Here is a 26,180-nt window from a genome sequence, read left to right as displayed (position 1 = left end):
TTCTACAGGATCAAACCTATGGCACTTAAGCAATGATGGAAAGGAATAAAATAAAAAACAAAAAGGAGGGAAAAAAAAGTAAAGTAGAAGAGCCTAGATTCCAACTGAATGAAAACATGACTGAATTGGTCCTAGTTACTCTTCAGAACAGAGTGGACGAAGGGAAGAGATTCTCAAACAAGGAAAAGGATCCAATGAGTTCAAAAGAATTGAATGAGGAGTAGTATGAGATGAAAATCTCATGTACAGTTCTGTAGAGTGGCAGTAAGGATGACTTATCTATCAACTTTTCCACTATCACCCTAAAAAAACCAAATTATGCATTACATAAAGTTGCCAGAGTACTCTTAACCTCTGGATTTGAAATCATTGCTTATATCCCTGGTATTGGCCATAATTTACAAGAACATTTTATAGTCTTAGCAAGAGGGGGAAGGGTTAAGGATTTACCCAATGTGAGATATCACATTGTTCTGTTGGGGTGAGAAGGTTATGACCAAGAGCAAGCTAGCTTGAAGTGTTAGCAACAAGCAAGCTTTTGGTGATGCTCTTGGGAATGGTTGTGTGTGAGTTGTGTTTTTAGGTTTTGGTTATGGTGTTTTCTGGTTTTTAGGGTTCCTAGAGTGTTCTAAGGTGTTGAAGAAGAGATAAGAAGAAGGGGACCACGTTGCTTTTGAAAAATGAGGCTTGGATGTGTAGCCATTTCATTCATTTTACAATATAAGCTTGAAATTACAACTAGTTCAGACATGCCAAGCATGTGAGCTTACAAAATGAGTAAAGTATTTGAAATTTAAAAGTAAAATGGTCAACATCTAACTTTTCATACACAAAAGAGTCAAAAACCAGCTGCAACATGTCTATTCCAAATATAGTAAAAAGTGGCACATGGTTTGAACTAAGTTCCTATTGTTTAACTAGTTTGGGTAAACAACCAAACTAGCTTCACCTACTTAGTTCCCCTTTGTATCTGCTTATGAAACTTGGTTTGAAGCATCCTTGGTCATCAATAAATATTGTTCCAAGAGCTAGGAAAGTTCTGGAACCGGATCATGGGCCAAACAGCTCCAAAACTGGCCCATACTCTGCATACTGGGCCCATCAGATACAGCAATCTGTTTGGAGTAGAAAATGGACTTTCCCATGTCATTTTGACCTGAACTTTGAACCATAGTCTTCTATATATGTCTTTAGACATCACTCAAAATTTCAGCCCAACACTCCATTTTCAACCTGAGATATAAGATAAATAGTGGAGCTATGTTGCTGGAAATTATGAATCCAGCACCATAGGCATTTCAAGCATAACATTCCTACTCTTTTGTGCATAATTTTGCCTATAATTTTGCATACATAACTTAGGCACAAAACATTATCAAAATATACCTTGAATCAATTAAAAACATACAAAAAATATAAACTCATAAAGGAAATGATTTGATACCAAGGTGTGCATGCTAGCCGGTGACATGCACCATCAAGTGGCAAAATTGCCACACTTCAACATGTTCGAGGAACCCTAGATGCTATCGGAGTAAAGGATCAACAACAAGGATGTTCTAGTACATTGTAGATTCTTATCCAAGACTTGTATCATATGATGAGGCCATATGAATCACTAGAAACATGTGAAGTGTATGGCTAACCCAATAACAAAAGTTTTGTAAGGGAACCGAAGCAGGCTGCCATGAGACAAAAGATTTTCTTTCTAAAGAGATTCTATTCCGAACTACTATTTGTCCAAGGTCCAATATTGAAATAATTTTAAAGGTTTTCCTTGACTTTGTCCTTATCAACAAACAATTCGAAATGCCTTGACTTTTTTAGAATAGGTCCGAGTCAAATAGCAATGATTCGAATCACTTCTTTATACACTATTTCAGAAACCCAAGGACTCAATTGTATGGATATGTAAAATACAGGATTTCCAATCCTAACAGGAAAAGGAGGGGAATGGATACTCAATTTAAAGTGAGTAAATATAATTCCATACACGATCTCATAGATACATATAGAATTATGTGCAAAGCTGTATTCGATTGAAGGCATATGTACAGCTTGGAGGAAGATCTTTCATATCTGATCCACGCATAATATCATGAAAAATGGATACAAATTTTTGGCTGCTACTTAGTATCGGCAATAGGTCTGACAAATTATCTAAAAATATCAAATTTAGATATTTGTATCCTATCAAAGTAAGAACCATGGCATATATGTTTGGAATACCTTCCATTTTAAGAGAGTTGAAAAAGCACTATCTCGTTGAAAGGTTCTATACATCCACCCTTTCTCAAGGCATCTCTTTAGATAAAGACCTAATTTTTTCCTCTTTTCGAATGGTAAATATTTCTCAGAACATGGAGTGTGAATCAAACCCATGTTTGAATTGAAATTGAGATACCAAAGCAAGTTATTCCCTTCTGAATCAGACAGATTCATATCTGAAAGAGGTTGACAATAAGTTCTTTCAAAATTGACTAATTGTCCCTCTGTTAGAAGCGTTCCAGAAATGTCTGCGATCGAGTAAATAGCTCTACGAATGAATGGATCAGTTCGAATTGGAAAATGGAAAGATTTGTACAATTTATACTTTTGGACAACATTTTGTGGAAAATCATTAGGTATGAATATGTTAGACACCTATAACTCGATTGGTGAAATAGTATATCTCTCCAAAAAAACATTTTTTTTTTTACCACTGTGCAAAGAAAATATTTTGTTGCAAATGAACAAGATATTGAGGAATTGTCCATACGTAAAATCATAATTATTGATACGGGCCTTTTCCACATAAAAAGGGAATCCTTTGCTACAATAGAAGCAGAATGATGTGGATTATTCAATAATTGAAGTTGATTTGCTTTATAAAAAGAAGATATCAATGAATTTCTATGAAATGGTTTCACAAGATTTAGACAATTATCTTAATCGTGGGATATCATTCAGAAATAGGAATTCGTGTTATCAAAAGAATTCCTGTGATTATTTCTAGTATGGGATGAGTCAATCATTCACTTTCGTATCTTATTGAACAAAAATGGTGACATTGTTCCTCCATTGATAAAGAATTTCACTTTTTGAGAAGTATCATGATCATCTAATAAGAAAGGTTTCCATTCTTTCAAATGAACGATTTGAAGATCTATTGATTCTAACAACTGATTGCAATGTTGATCATTCGGACCTGTCAATTCATAGATGTGGATCTCGAACCTATGAATGGGAATATTCCCGAAACTCACAAAGAAAAAATGAAGTGAGTTAGACAAAAAGAGAAGAAACTTGGACAAAAAAAGAAGTAACTTGGACAAAAAGAAAGGAAGTGACTTAGATAAATCTTTTTTGTCGATAACTTTAAACCAATTAATCGAATATTGATTAATACGTAATCGATTGAACACTACTTGAAAATGAAAATGGCTCTTCTGCTCATAAATGAAATGTTCCAAATGTTCCTATAAATTCTTGCTCCCATTGGACCATTTGTATCTATATGCATTAGGATCCCGATTCATGGATCTTTCGGTTTGAGAAATAAAAATAAGAGGATCAAACAATTTCTTCTGACTCTTTTTCAAATTTGATAAATGTTGGTTGATCGTATATTTTATTATATTTCTATGATTCAGAGTATCATTTCCTATTTGATCCCTTTGAATTCTATATTTGAAGTTGCGATTGGAACTATTCATTAAAATGAATCGATTGGATACATTTCTTATGTACCCATAGGTGCTATATTGGATTTGAATAAGATTTCGGATCAATCTATATTGATTGACTGCCTTCATTATGTTGTTGCTAGCAAATACCACTATTTTTGGTTTTTTATCTTCCAAATCATTGCCATAGGATGTTCGGACCCATTTTTTTCTGATCCTTCGATAAAAAGATTCATTTTCTTCATAAAAAATAGGAGGTAGAACCAATAAAAATTTCTTTTTCGATACATCGCTGGAGTTAAATACCTCATTCAAGAATTGTTTTTGATCCAATCTGTAGGAATCAATAAAAAGGCAAACCCCTTATGATACACTAGATCTAGCTCGGTTATTGATAGAGTGAATTGATTTTCCATTTCTTAAACTTCTGATTCAAAATCGTTGTGTAAGATGTATCCACCCTTGTTCTGGTCATGGAATTGATGAAATAAATTAAAAAATGGATTTTTGTTCAAGAATGAAATCTTATTGGAACTATCTAGTTCATCCTTCGGAACCATATCACATCCCGGATCTGATGAAATAGGATGAATTGAGAAGGTATTTTGTAAATATGTAATTATCTTGAATATATTAACTATTTCTTTATTTTACGATCGCCTGGAAAGGACAAAAGAAACATCTTGTTCTTTCTTCAACAAGTTCTGATCTCTAATGGACCTTTTAGTAGGATTCGAACCCAGATGAAGTTCTGACCATCTGTCAGAGCAAAAAGAACGAATGGATCTTGTAGGATCCCCAAGAAATTCTTCGATTTCCTCCGGAAACAAATGATTATTCATCTGCTTCTCACGTTCTATAAATAGCTGGGACATTGAGGAATATCCAGAAAGGCATTTAGGGAATTGGTCTGATTCTATCTCTGTTTGTTCCGTTTGAAGAAAGAAAGGATCCCAAATAAGCAATCTTTCTTTTAGTTGTTGAATCTCTCTTTGATTGATCAACGTGTGATATTCTGAATCCTCATTACTAATGGAATCGAAATGATCTCTAGATCGATTAGAAGATCCTTTCTTGGCTAGAATCCATTACTTGATAAAAACTAGATCTTGTACAATCATATTGAATATTTGACGATACATTTCGTACCTTCCTAAAAAACCGATCCTTGTTTACCAACCACACATTGTCTAACCAAATCCAATTCTCTCTCGATATGTTCCTCAAAAAATCCGATTCATGTGGATTCTTCCCCCCAGATAAAGAAGAGATCTTGGCAGAATTGCCACATATGAAATTGAGCACAATTTTACAAAGAAATAGCCTACTTGTTTCTCGAGAAGAGATGGGAAACATGCTTAATATCATTTGATTGAATAATTGACCCAGCTCCTTGTTATTTGAAGATACCCTCCGCTTCAATTGGTATTTTTTCATGAAAATCAAACATGAGATAACAAATCCAGTCTTTCACTAAGAATTCGAATAGCTATCCTAAATTCAAGTTGATTATGTTTCGCCTCTTCCTCGAAGAAAGACGATCAAACAATTCCCAATCATGGTCCTTGCAGATCGTATCATCCATAGAATATACAGATCTCAATTCCAGCGATGGTTTCGTTAGATATCTTACAACTAGAATCCCTCTTTTTTTCGACCCAGTTCCTCCACCACCGTAAGCCCCATTTAGATTTAGGCATGATACACTTTTTAGTTATTGGGAGAACCCAAGTACTCTCTTTCGGATCCAAGAAACAGCTCTCAGAGATCTTTTTTCGTTTTGGAAGATACAGGAGTGAAACAATCAACCTATTTATATTGGAAGACCTAAAAAATTCTTCCAATGTATCATTTTTAGGTCCAATGAAATTCATAGGTATAGGAAGAAGCCCTGTCAAATAGAGATTTTTTTCTTTCGACCATCTTTCGATTGTTAATACGATATATAAGGACCACTACTACAAATAGTATTACACCCTTGATTGTGAAATATAGATTGCTTGTTCCAAGAGCTTTATAAAACGTTCTTGATGGAAAAAAATGTCAATGAAAGATCCCACTTAATTGAATTGGGTCCATGAATCTAAGAAACAGTGAGAATTCTTGATCTCTCTCAATAGCTCTCTTAATTCGAAAATCTAGGATTTAAATTGATGTCCTGTCATTGAGTCCTCCTAAATTGCATTGATTTATCCTAAAGATTTCATTTGAATTGGAATTTGGTTATTCACCATATACGAGGATCCCCGCCAAGCATCCATGGCTGAATGGTTAAAGCGCCTAACACATAATTAGCGAATTCGTAGGTTTAATTCCTACTGGATGTACGCCAATGGGATCCGCTAATAAAATAAGTCTATTTGAATTGGCTCTATATCAATGGAATCTCATCATCCATACATAACGAATTGGTGTGGTATATTCATATCATAATATATGAACAATAAGAACTAGCATTATTATTGAGAGTAGAACTCATAGGGAAGAAAATAGATTTATAGATGGAATCAAATATGTAGTATTTAGGACAAAAGTATTCGGTTATTGTTGACAAATCAATATACTTTTAATGTTGAATCAGGATCAACTTGGACAAAAATAAAGCATCAGGTCGAACTCTTCTTTGGTGTCAAGGTAATAGTTATGAATAGTCATCGACTCTCGGGAAAGGGTAGAAGAATGGGACCTATTATGGGACATACAATGCATTACAGACGTATGATCATTATGCTTCAACGGGGTTATTCTATTCCACCTGTTAGAAAGAAAAGAACTTAAATCAAAATACTTAATAGCATGGCGATACATTTATACAAAACTTCTACCCCAAGCACACATAAAGGAGCCGTAGACAGTCAAGTGAAGTCTAATCCGCGAAATAATTTGATCTATGGGCAGCATCGTTGTGGTAAAGGTCATAATGCCAAAGAAATCATTACCATAGGGGATAGAGGGGGATGTCATAAGCGTTTATACCGTAAAATCGATTTCCGATGGAATGAAAAAGACATATATGGTACAATTGTAAGTCTAGAATACAATCCTAATTGAAATGAATACATTTGTCTCATACACTATGGGGATGGTGAGAAAAGATATATTTAACATCCCAGAGGAGCTATAATTGGAGATACCATCGTTTATGGTACAGAAGTTCTTATAAAAATGGGAAATGCCCCACCTTTGAGTTTGGTTTGAACTATTGATTTACGTAATTAGAAGTAACAAATTAGGTTTACGATGAAACCTAGAAATCGATCACTGATCTAATTTGAGTACCTCTACAAAACAGACCTCAACAGAAAACTGAAGAGTAACGTGATATGAACCTAGGACAACCTGCTCCTAAACCTATATTATATTACTCCGGATCTAATTATGTTCAAGTTCTAATAGTCACCTTGACCCCTAACCAACCTGTGATTAGAAACCTTGGTATATAGTGAAGGTGCCACAATAGGTGATGGAAGTCCTATTGATAAGTCAAAATAAAACACTCACTTCTAATAGTGTTTTAGGTGTTCAAAAAAGAACAAAAAGAATTTAATATCACAAATTAATTTTCTGTATGAATAATGTACTGATTATTATTGATAAAACAAGCCTTTAAATAGGCTGACAAGGTCACATAATAAACCCTAGAAGACATAAGGAAAACCGGCCATAAAATAACCTTTCCTAAAGTGGCCTAATTTCCTACTTTCCTAAATCTAAATTCTAATTAATTAATTCCTTTATTTTGGATAAGAAAATAATTAATTTACAATGAAAATAATAAAATAATAACTTTCCTAAACTTATTTGTCCAGAAAATAAATAAATAAAAACCAAAAAGTAATGGTAATTTCCTAAAACAAAAAGTAGAATAAAATTAGGAAACTAAAATACTAGCTTTTTTACTAAGTTGACTTTGACCAATCTTTGGCCAATTTGGGCTCCAAATCAGCTTCAGTATGCTTTCTAGGATGCCCAATAATCTGGCCATGAAGTTCCACACGTTTCCCTTGCTTGGAAGGAAGAAAAAAAACCAACTCAGCACAATACAGTAAAGCCAACACAAAATACAGTAAAACTCGGCAAATCTTAGACCCATGCACACACCACATGTTTGTTTTCCTTTGAAGCTGCCATGAATTGATCCCATGTCTTATTATACATATGAATTAAATCCATAAAGAGTTGGAACCATTTCATGCTCCTCGGTGTCCATATTTGCACCAAAATTGCTACCCCGGTCTGTATCGACTTCCACCACTTGAATGCTTAGAATAGGCTTTGTATCTTCTAGTATGGACAACCTCTGTTGAGAATTGATTGCCCCCTGTATAAATTCTCCCATGTTGTCCTTAAATATCTTAATTTGAGCTATTGTGATTGGCCCAGTCTTTATCCGTGTCGGGTCAGCACCCCAATGGGTTATCGGTTGAGTGGGCTCGGGCGGAATCACATCATTCCCCTCCTCTTGAAAAGGATTTGTCCCCAAATCTAGATCATCACTTGTAGCAAAAGGGAACAAATCAGCAACATTAAATGGAACACTCATGTTATACTCACCCGGTAAATCAAGCTTGTAGGCATTCTCGTTATTCGGCTCCAAAACTTGAAAAGATCCGTCCACATGCAGCATAGGCTTAGACCCTTTTTTTTTTCGTGGAACCTTTCCTTTCTTGAGTGAAACAAAACCAAATCTCCTGATTCAAAAACTATCATAACAAATACTAGAAATACAAATTCATCACACTTTTTAATATTAGCAAATAATATCTCCCAAATTCTCAAATTTCCACTAAGTAAAGCTTTCAATAATACAGATAAAGTTCTATACAACAAAAGCATTTTTAAATTAGCATCTTTATAATTCATAACCAGAAATGGTTTCTTACCCAAGATAGCCTTATTAACATCCCCAAACCTCAAATAAATTTTTTTACTTGTTCTTTCTTTCCTTTCTTTTACTTTCTCTCTCTCAGCCACCACACATTTTTCCTCCCTCTCGGTTTTCTCACCATTTCTCTTGGGTTTCTTCATTCTTCTCAACCCACTTTTGGCCTTTTCATGGTTTTTCCATTCAATTTGTGTTTTAAAATGCTTACCTTGGATAGCAAGCTCGGACTTACCTTCTTGGATGAATGGTGAAACTGTTAGTGCCATACTAGCCTTCTCCTTGAGTGTTTCGGCCTCCCTCCTTTGTTGGATTTGTAATTGGTCTCTATACACTTCTTTTGGAGTTAATGGCTCTAGCTTGACCTTCTTACCTTTAAATCTAAAAACAATACAATTCTCTCGACCATAATGAGTAGCATCTTTATCAAATTTCCATGGTCTACCTAATAGAATATGTCCAGCATTCATAGGCACAACATCACACAAAACAACATCCACATATTTATCTATGTTAAATTCTACCTTGGCTTATAAGCCATTGTAATCTATAAGGTTCTGAATTTTTTATAGTGGTTAAGCCTAATTTATCAACTACAAGATTACTAATTACATTTGTACAACTTCCACTATCAATAATCATACTACAAATCTTACCTTGAATTTCACATCGGGTGTGGAAGATGTTCTCTCTTTGAGTTTCATCCTCATCTTCATATGCAGCAAGTACTCTCCTAGAAACCAAGTTTATTTCAGTATTGGATGCTTGCAATGTTTCGGGTTCATCCTCCAAGTCCTCCTCCTCTTGCTTGGCTTCATCCTCACTTTCTTCACTTTCGGATTCTAGGTCACCATTGCTCTTTAACACCATGATTCTTCTACTCGGGCATTGGCTAGCGATCTATCCCCATCCTTAGCACTTAAACACACAACATCATGAGTTCTAGAAGGTTTAGGATCTAATTTGCCTCATTCTTTGGTGCTTGGACAGATTAGGTTCTAGTCTCCTTCCTTGGCCGGTTTGAACTTTCTTCTCAGACTTTCGGCTTTGGCTTGCTTTCATAATTGGGATTGTTCCTCCAGTCACTTGAAGTGGACCTTCCGCTGTCCGAAACACCTCCAAACCATGAGCTTACACCCCTCCTCTTGAATTGATGGTCTAATTTAATAGCCACATGCAACATCTCCTCCAATTCCACATATTATTACAATTCTAGTTGATTGGCTATTTCACGATTCAAACCACCAAGGAACCTTGCCATGGTTGCTTCTCTATCCTTATTCATGTTTAACCTTAGCATAAGAATCTCTATCTCCTTGTAATAATCCTCCACGGACCTACTTCCTTGAGATAAAGATTGAAGCCTTTGATACAGCAACCTATGATAGTATGATGGTACAAACCGCTTCCTCATGGCTCCTTCCATTTGTCGCCATGTAGTGATCAAGTCATCACCAACTTTCCTTTGGGTGTTTTGCTCATTGGTCCACCATTGGAGTGCATACTGGCCAAACTCCATTGCTGCCAATTTCACCTTCTTAGCCTCCGAATAATTATGACAATCAAAGATCATCTCCATTTTCTCCTCCCATTCCAAATATGCTTCCGGATCACTTTATACCCATGAATGGTGGGATGTTTACCTTGATGTTGCCAAGATCATCATCTACATCCTTTCTCCTATGCCTCCCATGGCCTAGCCTCTCTTGGACAGCAAGTGTTTCATCCATTCCTTCTTCAAAGTCATCTCTGATTTTCCTCCTCTAACTCCTCTCTTGGTCGCCCTCAGCCTCCTTGACCTTGACTTCGTCCTCCATGAGCATCCAATCTTATATTCAGCCCTCTTTGTGGTGTTTCTATCATGTCCATCCTTTGATCTATATTTTCAAATTGGGCATTCATCCGCTGCAATTGTTCCAATATAGCCCTTATGCCCGTTTGCTCACCACTCCCCGTAGCTCGAGAATCACCTTTAAATCTTACAGACTCCTCTTCATTAATTCTCAAAGTTAGATCACCTCTTCTCATCCTTGAATCTGCCATGTTAGTATGAATAATACAAAAATAAAATAAATTCTCACCAGATTCACTCCCTCACGTGTTTCACTAAATACAAGAACTCGACACTCGTGTTTGCACACTAATTTCGGCTTTTAAACCTCTTTTGTGCTCACACTCTCTTGCCTTTTTCCTCTCAATGAATTATCTCAAAGTTCTAATTAAAATGCCCACAAAACAGCAATTATATCACAAGTATGTCTTAATTAAACTTATCAACAAAACAATAGCAAAAAGTAAGCAATACCGAAAGAATTTAACAAAACCTAGTTTTTGTCTTTTCTAGACAAAATAAAGCAAATTAATGAGAAAACTTTGGAATTTTGAAGAACTGGACCAGATGGTAATAGATTATGAGTTCAAGAATAAAATTCCAGAAAAAGAAATTTAAATACAAACAAGAATCAAATTAAACAAAAATATAGAATAGTGTTGGTTGTTGTTCTCATAATTCAAGTTTTGTATCAATTCCTTTATCTAATTTTAATCCAAATAATTTAAACACCCAAAATCCAAATACTCAGCAGCAAAAATAATTCTCCAGCAACTCCAAATATGTAACAAATAGTCAACAATGCAGCAGCTCAAAGAAATTTCTAGCAACACCAAATTCAACAAACCGAAAAAAAAAAAAAATTTTATCCGGCCTTTTTTTTTTTTTTTCACTCACAGATCATAAACAAACTGCAGTAGCAAAGATCAACACTAAAAATTGCAATTCCACACCAAAAATCTACCAAACCCGTGACCTCCAACAAAGAAAACAAAAGTGCAGTTTTTTTTTTTTTTTTCTTTTTGTATATATGTTGCTGCAAACCCTTCTTCTTTTTTATTTTTTTCTTTTTGAATATATGAATGCAAATATTTAAGACTAAAACAGCAAAGAAAAATAAAAAAAAAACCAAAATTAACAAGAACAATAATCAAAGACAACCAACAAACTAGGAAACAAAAAAAATACGATAAAATTAGGAAATCCTAATTCAACTAGGAATGAATGTTTTAAATTTTTTTTTTAAATATATAGAACGTGTATGGGATGGATGCAACCTTAACCTAATGTTAAAATTGTAGAATAACGTAAAAACAAATAAAGCAAATAAAGATAGATCAAACCTGACCGAAATTTGGCTCTGATACCAAATGATACGAACCTAGGATGACCTGCTCCTAAACCCGTATTATATTAGCCCGGATCTAATTATGTTCAAGTTCTAATGGTCACCTCGACCCCTAACCAATTTTTGATTAGAAACCTTGGTATATAGTGAAGACGCCACAATAGGTGATTGAAGTCCTATTGATAAGTCAAAACTAAAACACTCACTCTCTAATGGTGTTTTAGGTGTTCAAAAGAGAACAAAGAGAATTCAATCTCACAAATTAATTTTCTGTATGAATAATGTACTGATTATTATTGATAAAACAAGCCTTTAAATAGGCTGAAACTTTTACACAATAAACCTTAGAAGACATAAGGAAAACCGGCCATACAATAACCTTTCCTAAAGTGGCCGAATTTCCTACTTTCCTAAATCTAAATTCTAATTAATTAATTCCTTTATTTTGGGTCAAGAAATTATTAATTTACAATGAAAATAATAAAATAATAACTTTTCTAAACTTATTTGTCCAGAAAATAAATAAATAAAAACCAAAAAGTAATGGTAATTTCCTAAAACAAAAAGTAGAATAAAATTAGGAAACTAAAATACTAGCTTTTTGACTAAGTTGACTTTGACCAATCTTTGACCAATTTGGGCTCCAAATCAGCTTCAGTATGCTTTTTAGGATGCCAAATAATCTAACCATGAAGTCCCACATGTTGCCCTTGCTTGGAAGAAGGAGAAAAAACCAACTCAGCACAATATAGTAAAGCCAGCACAAAATACAGCAAAACCCGACAAATCTTAAACCCATGCGCACACCACCTGTTTGTTTTCCTTTGAAGCTGCCTTGACTTGATTCCATGTCTTCTTAGATATGAATTAAATCCATAAAGATTTGGAACCATTTCATACTACTTGGTGTCCATATTTGCACCAAAATCGCTACCCGGATCCATATCGGCTTCCTCCACTTGGATGCCTAGAATAGGCTTTGTATCTTCTAGTATGGATAAGATCTATGGAGAATTGATTACTCCCTCTATAAATGCTTCCAGGTTGTCCTTAAATCTCTTAATTTGAGCTCTTATGATTGGCTCGGCCTTTATTTGTGTCGTGTCAGCACCCCAGCGGGTTATCGGTTGAGCGGGCTCGGGTGGAATCACATCATAACGGCAGCAAGTGATTGAGTTCAGTAGTTACTCATATAAAAATATTGACTCTAGAGATATAATAGTAGTTACTCATATAACATCATAATGGAGAAGACAAAATTGTTTCCAGCACCGACAAAACCAGAAGTGCCCCTTGTTTCAAAGAGAGGAGGATGAGTTATTCACATTTCATTTGATGGTCTGATGGTTAGAGGCTAATTGAAAGCTAAGTAGTGGTAATTCTAAGGATTCTCGGGGGGAAAAATAGATATTTCTCCTAAGTTACCCGTAATATATGGAAGTATGGACATAATTTCATAGAGTCATTCGGTCTGAATGCTACATGAAGAACATAAGCCAGATGAAGGTACAGGAAGACCTAAGATGTAAAAGATCATAACAGAAGTGATTCGGCAGATTTTGATTCCTATATATCCACTCATGTGGTACTTCATTATATGATATATATATATATATATAAGAATTATACGATATATATAAGATCCATCTGTATAAATATCATCATCTACATCCAGAAAGCTGTATGCTTTGAAAGAAGCTTATTCAGGTTAGGAAGGGGTTTTGATTGATCAAAAAAAAGAATCTACTTCAATCGATATGCCCTTAGGCACGGCCATACATAACATAGAAATCACACTTGGAAAAGGCGGACAATTAGCTAGAGCAGCAGGTGCTATAGAAAAACTAATTGCAAAAGAGGGGAAATTGGCCACATTAAAATTACCTTCTGGGGAGGTCCATTTGATACCCAAAACTGCTCAGCAACATTAATCTTGGTATTCCTATCTAACGACCTAGGGCGTAATCCTGGACGTGAAGAATAAAAAAAAAAAGAAATAAGGTTTTCCTTCCTTGATTTTAAAACATTCTTAGATTAGTGGGATTTTATCTATTCCACACTGAACTCGTGAGAAATTTGAAAGAAAAGAACAAGACATCGATGAAAATGGAAAGAGAGGGATTCGAACCCTTGGTACAAAAAACTCGTGCAACAGATTAGCAATCTGACTTTCGTCCACTCAGCCATCTGTCCCCCAATTGAAATGAGGTAATTACTACGTTACATCACAAAAATAAGGCTTGAAAAAGCCCTTCTTCTTTTTTTCTTTCTTTTTTTAGTGTTTTTTATATTTTATATTATTTATTATTTATTATTTTATTATATATAATATATATATTTATATACAATAGTTTATATAATAGATACGGAATGATAATGATATTGAATCGAATTCCATTTAGACCAAATTAAGATAAAATAAAAGCATTTATTTTATATAATTAGATTATATATAATGTATATAAAAGGTATACGTATATGTTATATATAATTCTATAATTATATGACATATATGTATAAAGAAAAGACTTGAAAGAGATATCAACAATCCAATCTACACAATCTACAATAGTCCAATATAAATGAAATAAATATAAAAAATCCAATATAAATTAGATCTAAAAATGGAATCTATATTTGTTGATATGTTTAACATAGATTTTTTAGATTTTTTGAATAAATTTATATAATTAATATATGTTTAATGGATATAGTCTGTATTTTATATACTATATAAATAGAAAAAATAATATATAAATAGAAAAAAGAAAAAATAGAAATAATGAGAAAAAAATAATATTTATTATTAATAATAAATAAATAAACCTCTTTGAGTTCGTCTGAAAGGGCTTTTTATTTCCACGGCTTGGCCTAGTCAGTACCTAGTCGGGCTGGGCCTATTTTGTTTTGTTCAATCGTAATAAGATAAAATGATTTATTTAATTTGAAAACAATTAATTTGAAACCAAAACAAAAAGGCTTGTTATTGAAACAACAAAAGTCATTAAAAGACCTATTTTGATAAAGAATTAAATGATATAGAATCAAAGCGAGATTGCTTATCTTCTTTCTTTTATTTTATTTTATTTTTTGTTTACTGATATTTTACTCAAATCAAAAATAAATAAAAGTATGTATATAATAAAAAATGGAACTATGGATTCGTACACAATGCATTTTTTTTTATCCAATATTTTGATTACACCCGAGTTTCTTGTTTGACAAAAAGTCCATTTATATACAATAATCGAATTGAAGCGGGTATAGTTTAGTGGTAAGAGTGCGATTCGTTCTATTAATCCCCGAATAGTTAAGGGGTCTCTCAGTTTGGTTAATATTCCATTCCGAGCAAAAACTTTATTTCTTAAAAGGATTAAATCCTTAACCTTTCAATGAAAAATTCAAGGAACAATATACATTCTCATGATTTGTATCCAAGAGTCAATTAGAAATTGAAAAATTGGATTATGAAATTACGAGACATAATATTTTTTTTTTAATTGGGTCAATCAATATTACCAATTGAATGAGTATGAGTAAATGATCCATGGATAAAGATAGAAAGTGTATTTCTAATCGTAACTAAATCTTTAGTTTTTCTTTTTTGTATATGGAAAATTGAAACAAAATAGCTAATTAAACAATGACTTTGGCTTACTAAAGACATCGAAAAATTGTTTTAGCTCAGTGGAAACAAAATCCTTTTCCTAAGGATTCTTTCAAATAAGAATAGAGAACGAAGTAACTAGAAAGATTGTTATAATCCCCTCTTTTCTACAAGGATCGTTTAGAAAGCGGGCCATTTTGAATGCGTTCAGACCGAAAAGCTGACATAGATGTTATGGGTCGAATTCTTTTTAATTTCATTGATATTTGAAAATTTATTTGTCTTCCATAAAGGAGCCGAATGAAACCAAATTTTCACATTCAGTTTTGAATTAGAGACGTTAACAATGATGAACCCCTAGCCTTCAAAGCTGACGATGCGGGTTTGATTCCCGCTACTCGCATGTGCTTACATTCTCTTATCTCTATTCAATATTTCTTTTTTTATAGTCAAAACCTATAAATCTATACATCTAATAGATATTTATATCTAATATATATTTATATATTTTGATATTGATTAAAATATCAAATTTCTAATAAATATGTTTTATAGAAATATAAACAAAATGAATATAATTCCCGGAATTCTTTCACATATTCGTTTCGTTCGAATAATAAATGTGAAAAAGAAAATAAATAAATAAAAAAATTGGAATGCAAAGCGTCCATTGTCTAATGGATAGGACGGAGGTCTGGTAAACCTTTGGTATAGGTTCAATTCCTATTGGACGCAATTTATTTCCATATATTTTTAGATTTCCATGTCAAGAACGATCTTTTGAATAATTTGAATAAGAGGCATTCTTATACACTTAGTACTTGTAATATAATAATCTAGTTTATATATTATTTCCATTTATATATTATTTTCATATATTTAATATATACCATATATTTAAATATATAAATATATTTAATGTATGTTAATATGGGTATATAATTATTCTGTATTTAATATTAATATTATATTTAATATAGAAATGTAATATATTATTATAAAAATTAATTATTACAAAAAACAAAAACTTGATAGAATTTGGTGTAGATTTATGTTGTTGTACCCTAGAGCACAATCATTCAAGGTGTTAGTCAAGAATGATTGTTGTTCGTTCTTGGTTCTTGATTTTGTTTTTTTGGTTTGTTAAGGTTTTGTTTCTGGTTTTTAATGGAGGTTTGGGGTTCTTGAGAAGGTTGTTAGCTTTTGGGAAGAAGAAGAAGAAGAAACCAAAATGTAGTAGTTGAGAGAGCAAGAGCCGAACTTGTTTTTCAAAATTTTTGAATATTTTTCTCATTTTTTCATTACAATTTTCATACTTTTAAATACATCAAAAAGACAATAAGACATGCTGCCATATTGAGCAATAAATACAAAAGCATTAAAAGTAACCAACCAACCCAAACTACCTCAACTAACTCTAATCAATGTGCTGGGCATGCAAGAAACCTTCTTTAATGGGCAGTTCGGCTTGTCTAAGGCATTTGAATTTGAAAACCAGCTCCATTTGACTTGAAAATTGGAGGGAAGTCTTTTTGAATAGTAAACTGTGTTCTAGCCAAAAAATAGATAAAACAAAGTCCATTTTCCCATTCAAAAATAATCAAACCCGAGGCAGTTTTGCCCAGATTTTTGGGCAACAAAACTCCACAAGGGTCAGATTGTTTAGGGCTTAACTCAGCCTTCCCAGCTCCAAATTGGGCCATTCTTTTTGGTACTGCTTCCTCTGCATTTCTAGTTTATTATATCCAAAATTCAGATCCAAATCCCAAACCTTCATCAAACGGTATCCAAGGAAGTGGACTTATGTTGCTGGAAATACAATTCCAGCAACTAGACAAAAAGGCCCTAAGCTTTAGTTAATTGAGTTAGGGCATTACAAAAAGGATATTTTTCTTAAAAATTACAAGATAAAATAAAATGCATAAATATAAATAATGTTTGGTCTTTGATGTTGCAAAATAAAGAGTGCAAGTGTAACCGAACTACCTTGCACATTGTAGCAAGATCACCACATTTCAACACTCCTCCTTGGTGTTCTTACTTGAAATATTGAGAAGCTTCCTCAAGGTCTCAAATCTTACTTGTGGAAGTGGCTTGGTGAAGAAATATGCATGGTTATCTTCGGTTTTGATATATTCCAAGCTTACTTCTCCATTTTCTTCAAACTCCCTCAAAGAGTGATACTTCACTGTTATGTGTTTTGTCCTTCCATGTTGAACGGGGTTCTTGGCTATTTATATGGCTGAAGTGTTGTCACATTTGATGATGGTTGAACCCTCTTAAGGATAACCAAGGTCCTCCAGTAATTTTCTAAGCCAAATGCATTGATTTGCACATGAAGAGCAAGCAATGTACTCGGCTTCGGCGGTGCTTTGAGCGGTTGTTGCTTGCTTCTTTGCATTCCATGAGAATGGTCCACTACCAAGTGAGAAAAGATACCCCGAAGTGCTCTTCATATCATGCAATCATCCAGCCCAATCACTATCCGAGTAGGCCATTAATCTCATCACATCTTGCCTATCATACCAAACTCCAAAGTCTTGTGTTCCTTTTAAGTATCTAACAATTCTTTTGGCACCTACAAAATGATTTTGGGATGGTGCTTGCATATACCTAGACAAAACACATGTGGCATGCATAATATCCGGTCTTGATGAACATACATAGAGCAAACTTCCTATCATGCTTCTATATAGGGTCGGGTTTACCTTTGGTGTGCCATCCTCCTTCTTGTATTTGTCTCCTTGGCTCATTGGTGTTGACATTGGCTTGCATTAATCAAGGTTGAACTTTTTCAAAAGATCTTTGATGTATTTCTCTTGAGATATGAAGATAACCCTAGAGCATTGCATCACTTCCACTCCAAGGAAGTAATTCATTTCACCAAGGCTTGACATGTCAAACTCCTTTTCAAGTTCATTTTTCAAAACTTCCACATTCTTTTCATTTTCACCCGTGACCAACAAATCATCCATATAGAGTGAGATAACAATCATGCCTTCTTCATTCCTTATGTATAGTGTTGGCTCATTTGAACTCCTCCTAAAGCCTTGGTAGATCAAGTAACCATCAATCTTGCCATACTAAGCCCTAGATGCTTGCTTTAACCCGTGAAGTGCCTTGTGTAGATGGTAGACTTTGTCCTCATGTCCTTTAACAATGAAGCCCTCGAGTTGCTTGACATAAACCTCCTCTTGAAGCACACCATTCAAGAAAGCTGACTTTACATCAAGGTGGTACACCTTCCATGACATTGACGCCGAGATGGATAGGATGAGCCTTATGGTCTCCATTCTTGCAACCGGTGCAAACGTCTCTCCATAATCTACACCTGCTTGTTATGCATAGCCTTTTGCCACAAGCCTTGCCTTGTGCTTGCATATTGTTCCATCCTGGTTGAACTTGGTCCTAAAGATCCACTTTACACCAATTGGTTTCTTGTTTTTAGGTTTAGAAACCAAAGACCAAGTTTCATTCTTTTCTATCGTATCCATTTCGGTTTGCATGGCCTCCATCCACTATTTCTTTTGTATAGCTTCTTGAGCATTGGTAGGATCACTCAAGGCAACATTGCACATTTCATATATTTCGTACAATGGCCTTTCTCCTCTAACACCATCTCCAATCTCCAATTCGGCTCCAATGGTCTCAACTGCATCCTCCTCATCATCTTTATTTTCTTCATTGTCATTGTCATTGGTTTCTACTTCTTCATCATCCAACCGAGCATTATCTTCATGGACAAGAAGCTCCTCCTTTGTCCAATCCCAAACAGCATCTTCATCAATCCTCACATCCCTTGTTGCCACAAGTTTCTTGGTTTTTAAGTTGAAAACCCTAAAACCTTTGGTAACCTCACTAAAGCTGACCAAGATGGAGCAAACAAACACTTCCAAAGATTTTTATGTTGTCCAAAGATGGTTTTTCTCCATACCATATCTCATAGGGTGTCTTGGACTCATTGGCTTTGGTGTATGCTCAGTTTTGGATGTAGCTAGCCATGTATATGGCTTCGGCCCAAAACTTCTTTGGCATGTTCTTCTCATGTATCATGCACCTTGCCATCTCCATCAAGGTCCTATTTTTCCTCTCATAAACACCATTTTGTTGTGGTGTGTATGGTGTTGTGAATTGATGCACCATTCCATTTTCTTTGCAAAAGTTGAGAAATGGACTCCACTTTGGTTTTTAAGGCTTGTTTATTCTTAACTAGGTCTAATCTATAGCTTTTGTCCTTCAATGGTACCTTAAACAGCTCATTACCACAAGCATCATATATAATACATCCATCTTTTGCAAAATTTAAAGCAAAGCCTCTTCCTACCAATTGTGCTACACTAAGCAAGTTTTCACACAAACTAGGAACATATAGCACATCTTTTATAATTTTGGTACCTTCCTGGGTGTTCAAGCACACATCTCCTTTGCCTTCTACTTCCATGAACCGGCCATCACCAATCTTCACTTTGGTTTTGTAGTTTAAGTCAAGCTCCATAAAACCATCCTTTTGGAAACTCATGTGGTGTGAGCAACCACTATCCACAAGCCAACCGAGACCACTACTTGTGGCCTTAAGGCATGTGGCCACAAATAGGTTCTCGGCTTCTTCATTAACCACATTGGCTTGCTATCTCCTTTGTTTGCATACTTTGGCAATGTGGCCTTTTTCCTCCACATCTTTCACAAGATGTATTCGGCTTCCAAAAACACTTGGATGGTGGATGTCCAAGCTTCTTGCAATGAGGGCAAGGTGGATGCCCTCCTCGGTTTTGATGACTTTGTTGTTGTTGTTGTTGATTCCATCCACTTTTGTTGTTATTTGTGTTGTTGTTGGTTGTAAAACCAGTTTAGTTGGTGTTGTTACTCTTCCTTCCTTTATTCTTCTTTTTGTTGCCATGGCCACCATAGCACTCTCTATGTCTCCTCCTTTCTAATGGCTCTCCTTTATTTGATTGCTTGAAGAGCATTGATGAGCTCACTCAAGGTTATTTCACTAAGATTTCTAGATTCTTCAAGGGAGGAAATCTTAGCTTCAAACCTTTCGGGTAAGCTCACCAATACTTTCTTTACTACCCTTTGATCGGTCAATTGCTCACTAAGGACCCGAATTTGATTTACCACTTTGAGCATCCTTTCCGTGAAATCCTTGACGAGCTCATTCTCCTTCATCTTCAAGGTCTCAAACTCTCTTCTTAGGTTTAAAACTTGCATTTGCCGAGTGTAGTATTTCCATGGAACTCCTCTTGAAGCTTTATCCAAACCTCTCTAGCACTTGTGCATGACATTATCCTTGTAAAAATGGAATCACTCATGGAGGAGTGCAAGGCAGTGAGGGCGTTGAACCCCTTGGCAACTTCGGTCTCATGTACATTTCTTTGTGCTTAGGTTGCATTAGCTCTCAACTCTTCCACTACATAACCTTCTTCTATGACTTCCCATAAACCAAAGGCTTGAAGGTAGGCTTTCCTTTTTATACACTAGATGGAATAGTTTTGGCCTTCAAACTTAGGTGGTGTTGGGGTTGCAAAGGATTGTGAGGCCATTTGAAAAAATGGTTTTTGGAAAGTTCTGAAAAATGGACACAAGAACAAGCTCTCGGGTGGTGGTGTTTTAGTGAGTTTCAACTAGCCTTTTTGGGAGGTTTTGGTTTCAATTGGAAGGCTTTAGGTGGGGGATCCTCTCACAAATAAAATGGTCAAGGTTGAAAGCTCACAAGGTCCTAAGAAATTACACTATGCTCTGATACCATGATGGAATTTGGTGTAGATTTATGTTGTTGTACCCTAGAGCACAATCATTCAAGGTGTTAGTCAAGAATGATTGTTATTGGTTCTTGGTTCTTGATTTTATTTTTTTGGTTTGTTAAGGTTTTGTTTCTGGTTTTTAATGGAGGTTTGGGGTTCTTGAGAAGGTTGTTAGCTTTTGGGAAGAAGAAGAAGAAACCAAAATGTAGTAGTTGAGAGAGAGAGAGCCGAACTTGTTTTTCAAAATTTTTGAATATTTTTCTCATTTTTTCATTACAATTTTCATACTTTTAAATACATCAAAAAGACAATAAGACATGCTGCCATATTGAGCAATAAATACAAAAGCATTAAAAGTAACCAACCAACCCAAACTACCTCAACTAACTCTAATCAATGTGCTGGGCATGCAAGAAACCTTCTTTAATGGGCAGTTCGGCTTGTCTAAGGCATTTGAATTTGAAAACCAGCTCCATTTGACTTGAAAATTGGAGGGAAGCCTTTGAATATTAAACTTTGTTCTAGCCAAAAAACAGATAAAACAAAGTCCATTTTCCCATTCAAAAATAATCAAACCCGAGGCAGTTTTGCCCAGATTTCTGGGCAACAAAACTGCATAAGGGTCAGATTGTTTAGGGCTTAACTCAGCCTTCCCAGCTCCAAATTGGGCCATTCTTTTTGTTGCTGCTTCCTCTGCATTTCTAGTTTATTATATCCAAAATTAAGATCCAAATCCCAAACCTTCATCAAACGGCATCTAAGGAAGTGGACTTATGTTGCTGGAAATACAATTCCAGCAACTAGACAAAAAGGCCCTAAGTTTTAGTTAATTGAGCTTAGGACATTACAAAAAGGATATTTTTCTTAAACATTACAAGATAAAATAAAATGCATAAACATAAATAATGTTTGGTCTTTGATGTTGCAAAATAAAAACTGCAAGTGTAACCGAACTACCTTGCACATTGTAGCAAGATCACCACATTTCAACAAAACTTTTATATTTTATAATTTTTTTATTTTATATTAAAATAATTTAAATAATTATATAATTATTAATTATATAATAGAAAAAGTATATAATTTAAATATTATTGTTAAAATTAGTATTAAATTTGAAAATTAATGTTAACTTAAGATTTTTAATTAATATTGAATTAAGATTGATAAAAATTAAAAGTGATCAATTTCTTTTCTTTATACTTGTTCCTGAAGTAGAAAATGTTCCAGCTATTCCTGAATAGCTTCTTTAAAAAGGCCTTTTGCTTCCTCGATAAATGTCTCGGTAGAAGCTATGATTTCTTGGAATTGAGATTTATTCATTTTTAGCTAAGTACGAAACTCAACGAGAAATTTCCTTACCTGTCCAATTTCTAATGAATCAAGATAACCATTGGTTCCAGTATAAATAGTCATTATCTGTTCTTCCACCACGAGAGGGGCTCATTGAGATTGTTTGAGCAACTCACGTAATCATTGACCTCTTGCCAATTGATTCTGAGTAGCTTTATCGAGATCAGAAGTGAATTATGCAAAGGCTTCTAATTCTGCGAATTGTGCCAATTCTAATTTAATTTGGTAGCTACTTGTTTCATGGCTTTAATTTGAGCTGCAGACCCTACTATAGATACAGAAATACCCACATTAATAGCAAGTTTGATTCCGACGTTGAATAGATTGGTAGATAAGAATATTTGTCCGTCTGTAATGGAAATTACGTTAGTAGGAATATAAGCCGAAACATCTCCCGATTGAGTCTCAACTATTAGTAAAGCAATCATACTTCCTTCACCTAAATGAGAACTTGATTTAGCGGCTCTTTCCAAAAGGTGTGAATGCAAATAAAAACCATCTCCCCAATAAGCTTCTCGGCACAGTGGTCTGTGTAATAAAAGAGACATTTGGCGATAAACATGTGCTTGTTTTGAGAGATCAGCATAAATAATTTAAGTGTGTTGTTTGCAGTATATAAAATATTCAGCCATAGCAACTCCTGTATAAGGAGTGAGGTATTGTAATATAGCTGGAAAGTCGGTCATTTTAGGTCTTGCTCTAGTCTCTGTAGGGGTTATTACTTCCTTGGTCACTCAACACATGCCTTGATAGCATAAGACTTTACTACTCAAGCTGCTTTATATACTCATCACCAATACATCGCAGGATTCATCATTACAGGGGCTTTTGCTCATGGAGCTATATTTTTTATTAGAGATTACAATCTGGAACAGAATGAGGATAATGTATTGGCAAGAATGTTTGACCATAAAGAAGCCATTATATCCCATTTAAGTTGGGCCAGCCTCTTTCTGGGGTTCCATACTTTAGGACTTTATGTTCATAATGATGTCATGCTTGCTTTTGGTACTCTGGAGAAACAAATCTTGATCAAACCTGTATTTGCCCAATGGATACAATCGGCTCATGGTAAAACTTCATATGGGTTCGATGTACTTTTATCTTCAACAAATGGTCCTGCTTCAATGTAGGTCGAAGCACATGGTTGCCAGGTTGGTTAAATGCTGTTAATGAGAGTATTAATTCACTATTCTTAACAATAGGGCTCGGAGACTTCTTGGTTCATCATACTATTGCTTTACGTTTACATACAACTATGTTGATCTTAGTAAAAGGGGCTTTAGATTCACGTGGTTCCAAGTTAATACCAGATAAAAAGGATTTTGGTTATAGTTTTCCTTGCAAAGGTCCGAGTCGAGGTGGTACTTGTGATATTTCTACTTTGTACACATTTTATTTGGTAGTTTTCTGGATGTTAAATACCTTTGGATGGGTGACTTTTTATTGGCATTGGAAGCACATCACATTATGGCAGGGTAACGTTTCACAATTTAATGAGTCTTCAACTTATTTGATGGGATGGTTAAGAGATTATTTACAACTTATCAATGGATATAACCTTTTTGGTATGACTAGTTTATCGGTTTAGGTGTGGATGTTTTTATTTGGACATCTTGTTTGGGCTACTGGGTTTACGTTCTTAATTTCTTGGCATGGATATTGGCAGGAATTGATTGAAACTTTAGCATGGGCTCATGAGCACCTTTGGCTAATTTGATTCGATGGAGAGATAAACCGGTGGCACTTTCCATTGTGCAAGCAAGATTGATGGGATTAGCCCACTTTTCTATAGGTTATATATTCACTTATGCGGCTTTCTTGATTGCCTCTACATTTGGCAAATTTGGTTAATTCTTTTTTTTTATGTGTTGTATTATCCTCAGTAGTATCATTTCTTTCAGTGGAGAAGGGGGACTGCCTTCTTATACTTCTACATCTAGGATTCGAATTGTATCATTGAAACTAAACTAATAGGAATTGAACCATTATGGCAAGAAAAAGTTTGATTCAGAGGGAGAAGAAGAGGCAAAAATTGGAACACAAATATTATTTGATTGGTCGATCCTCAAAAAAATAAATAAGCAAAGTTCTGTTGTTGAGTGAAAAATGGGAAATGCACGGAAACTTACAATCCCCACCCAGTAATAGCGCACCTACACACCGTCATCGACATTGTCTTTTGACTGGAAGACCGAGAACTAACTATCAAGACTTTAGTCTATCCAGACACATACTTCATGACATGGTTTATGCATGTTTGTTGCCCAGAGCAACAAGGTCGAGTTGGTAAAGATTAAACTAACAAGGTCGAGTTGGTAAAGATTAAACTATCTCTTTGTTTTTCTATTCATTTCTATGATCGATGATCATAGAGGGCCCATTCTATATAAATGGGCTATCCTATTTGTATAGATATGGTCGAAGGACGCATTCAATCCTTGTTTGCCCATTAGTTTCCCACTAGTCTTTTCATTGCTTGGTAGAGCAGCTTGGTAGCTCGCAAAGCTCATAACCTTGAAGTCACGGGTTCAAATCCTGTCTCCGCAACATTTTTTTGACAAAAAAGTTTAGGTATGGCTTTGTTAATTTGTTAACAAATAATTAATTACCGTTTTTCTTTGGGAGCGGGAGAAAAAGAAGGGGGGATTGAACCAATATACTATTGTGATCAACTTTAATTAAAGCTTTATTATATTAACTTAAATACATTAAGTTATTATTCTGGGCGGATATCAGGAATCAAACCCGCATTTTCTCCTCGGCAAAGAGAAATTTGACCATTCGACTATATCCACATCTTTTTTTTCGTTCCTGATACGAAATGTATAGATTATATTGGAGCAGAGCTAGGTCAAATACTCTCTTCCATTTTTATATTTTATGTTATTTCTAGTATATATAATTATATATATAATATAATTTTATATAATTATAAAATTTATTATATTACGATATATTGTGAATCAAAAACAAAAAACCCTTTTTTTCGTTTATGTATCTTATTATATGTTTATATATTATATTTTATTTTGATATAATATTTGTTTATATTGTGGGAGTATACAATGACAACTTTCGGACACTCATGCCCGATCGTGAGATTGCCTGTTGAATGTCCGATGGTGCGTTGCTCCGACCTAAGCTATGCAACAACGAGATCCCCCTTGAACCATTCCGGATGTGCTTGACGGTCCCCCATAATACGCTCACTTGGGGACCTCTTACTCTAGCTGTTCCAAGAGTCTACACTAGTTGAACCCCATCCAATAGACTCCCTATTTCACTCATCCCCTTCATCAACTGTTTGATCGGGATACTATTACCTAGGTTCCTAAACTTGGAATGGATAGCAGAGCATAGGTGGTAAGTAGTTATATGGATACGGTGCTTTACCCGTAGACACTTTTCCAGCTTTTGCAAGAATTGTTTGGGAGTCGTCCTCGGAGAGACTTCCCAAATGACTGTGCAGCTATTGTTGTTGTTCCAACAGATCCTACCAAAAGGTTCACGCCGGATTGTGGGAAGTGGGCGATACATTTTTGTATTTTTATAAGAAGCTCTATGGCACCCACGATTCACAATAGTGAGTAGTTGGTAACAAATCCTTATTAAGTAATGGGTTTTTAAGGGGGCCAGCTTACGAGCCAGGCGTCTCTCTAACCTGATAACTAGTATCGCCTCGCACCCAGCTCTATCAGTGGGCCCTTTCTTTTGCAATACTTAATAAGGTCTCTCATGGCCCAATTA

The 26,180-nt window shown here is 34.8% G+C and overlaps 1 protein-coding gene, 1 non-coding gene and 2 pseudogenes across 2 annotated transcripts; 3 read left to right on the top strand and 1 right to left on the bottom strand.

Annotated features, from left to right (window-relative positions):
* The first annotated feature begins 6,461 nt into the window (after positions 1-6,461).
* Positions 6,462-13,657, top strand: LOC132800042 (large ribosomal subunit protein uL2cz/uL2cy-like; annotated as a pseudogene).
* Positions 13,658-15,996: 2,339 nt separating this feature from the next.
* Positions 15,997-16,068, top strand: TRNAT-GGU (transfer RNA threonine (anticodon GGU)). The gene has a single exon. It is a non-coding gene; the product is annotated as a tRNA-Thr (tRNA).
* Positions 16,069-22,274: 6,206 nt separating this feature from the next.
* LOC125420553 (ATP synthase subunit alpha, chloroplastic) lies at positions 22,275-22,992 on the bottom strand. The gene is given in 3 exon segments (XM_048467197.2): positions 22,275-22,657; positions 22,660-22,947; positions 22,950-22,992. Coding segments are annotated over 3 exon segments (714 nt in total).
* Positions 22,993-23,329: 337 nt separating this feature from the next.
* On the top strand, positions 23,330-24,284 carry LOC125420554 (photosystem I P700 chlorophyll a apoprotein A2-like; annotated as a pseudogene).
* Positions 24,285-26,180: the final 1,896 nt, after the last annotated feature.

The sequence above is a fragment of the Ziziphus jujuba genome, chromosome 11, assembly GCF_031755915.1.
Source record: "Ziziphus jujuba cultivar Dongzao chromosome 11, ASM3175591v1".
NCBI lineage: Eukaryota > Viridiplantae > Streptophyta > Magnoliopsida > Rosales > Rhamnaceae > Ziziphus > Ziziphus jujuba.
The sequence above is the reverse complement of the archived record's forward strand: the minus strand, read 5'-3'. Positions and strand labels throughout refer to the sequence as shown.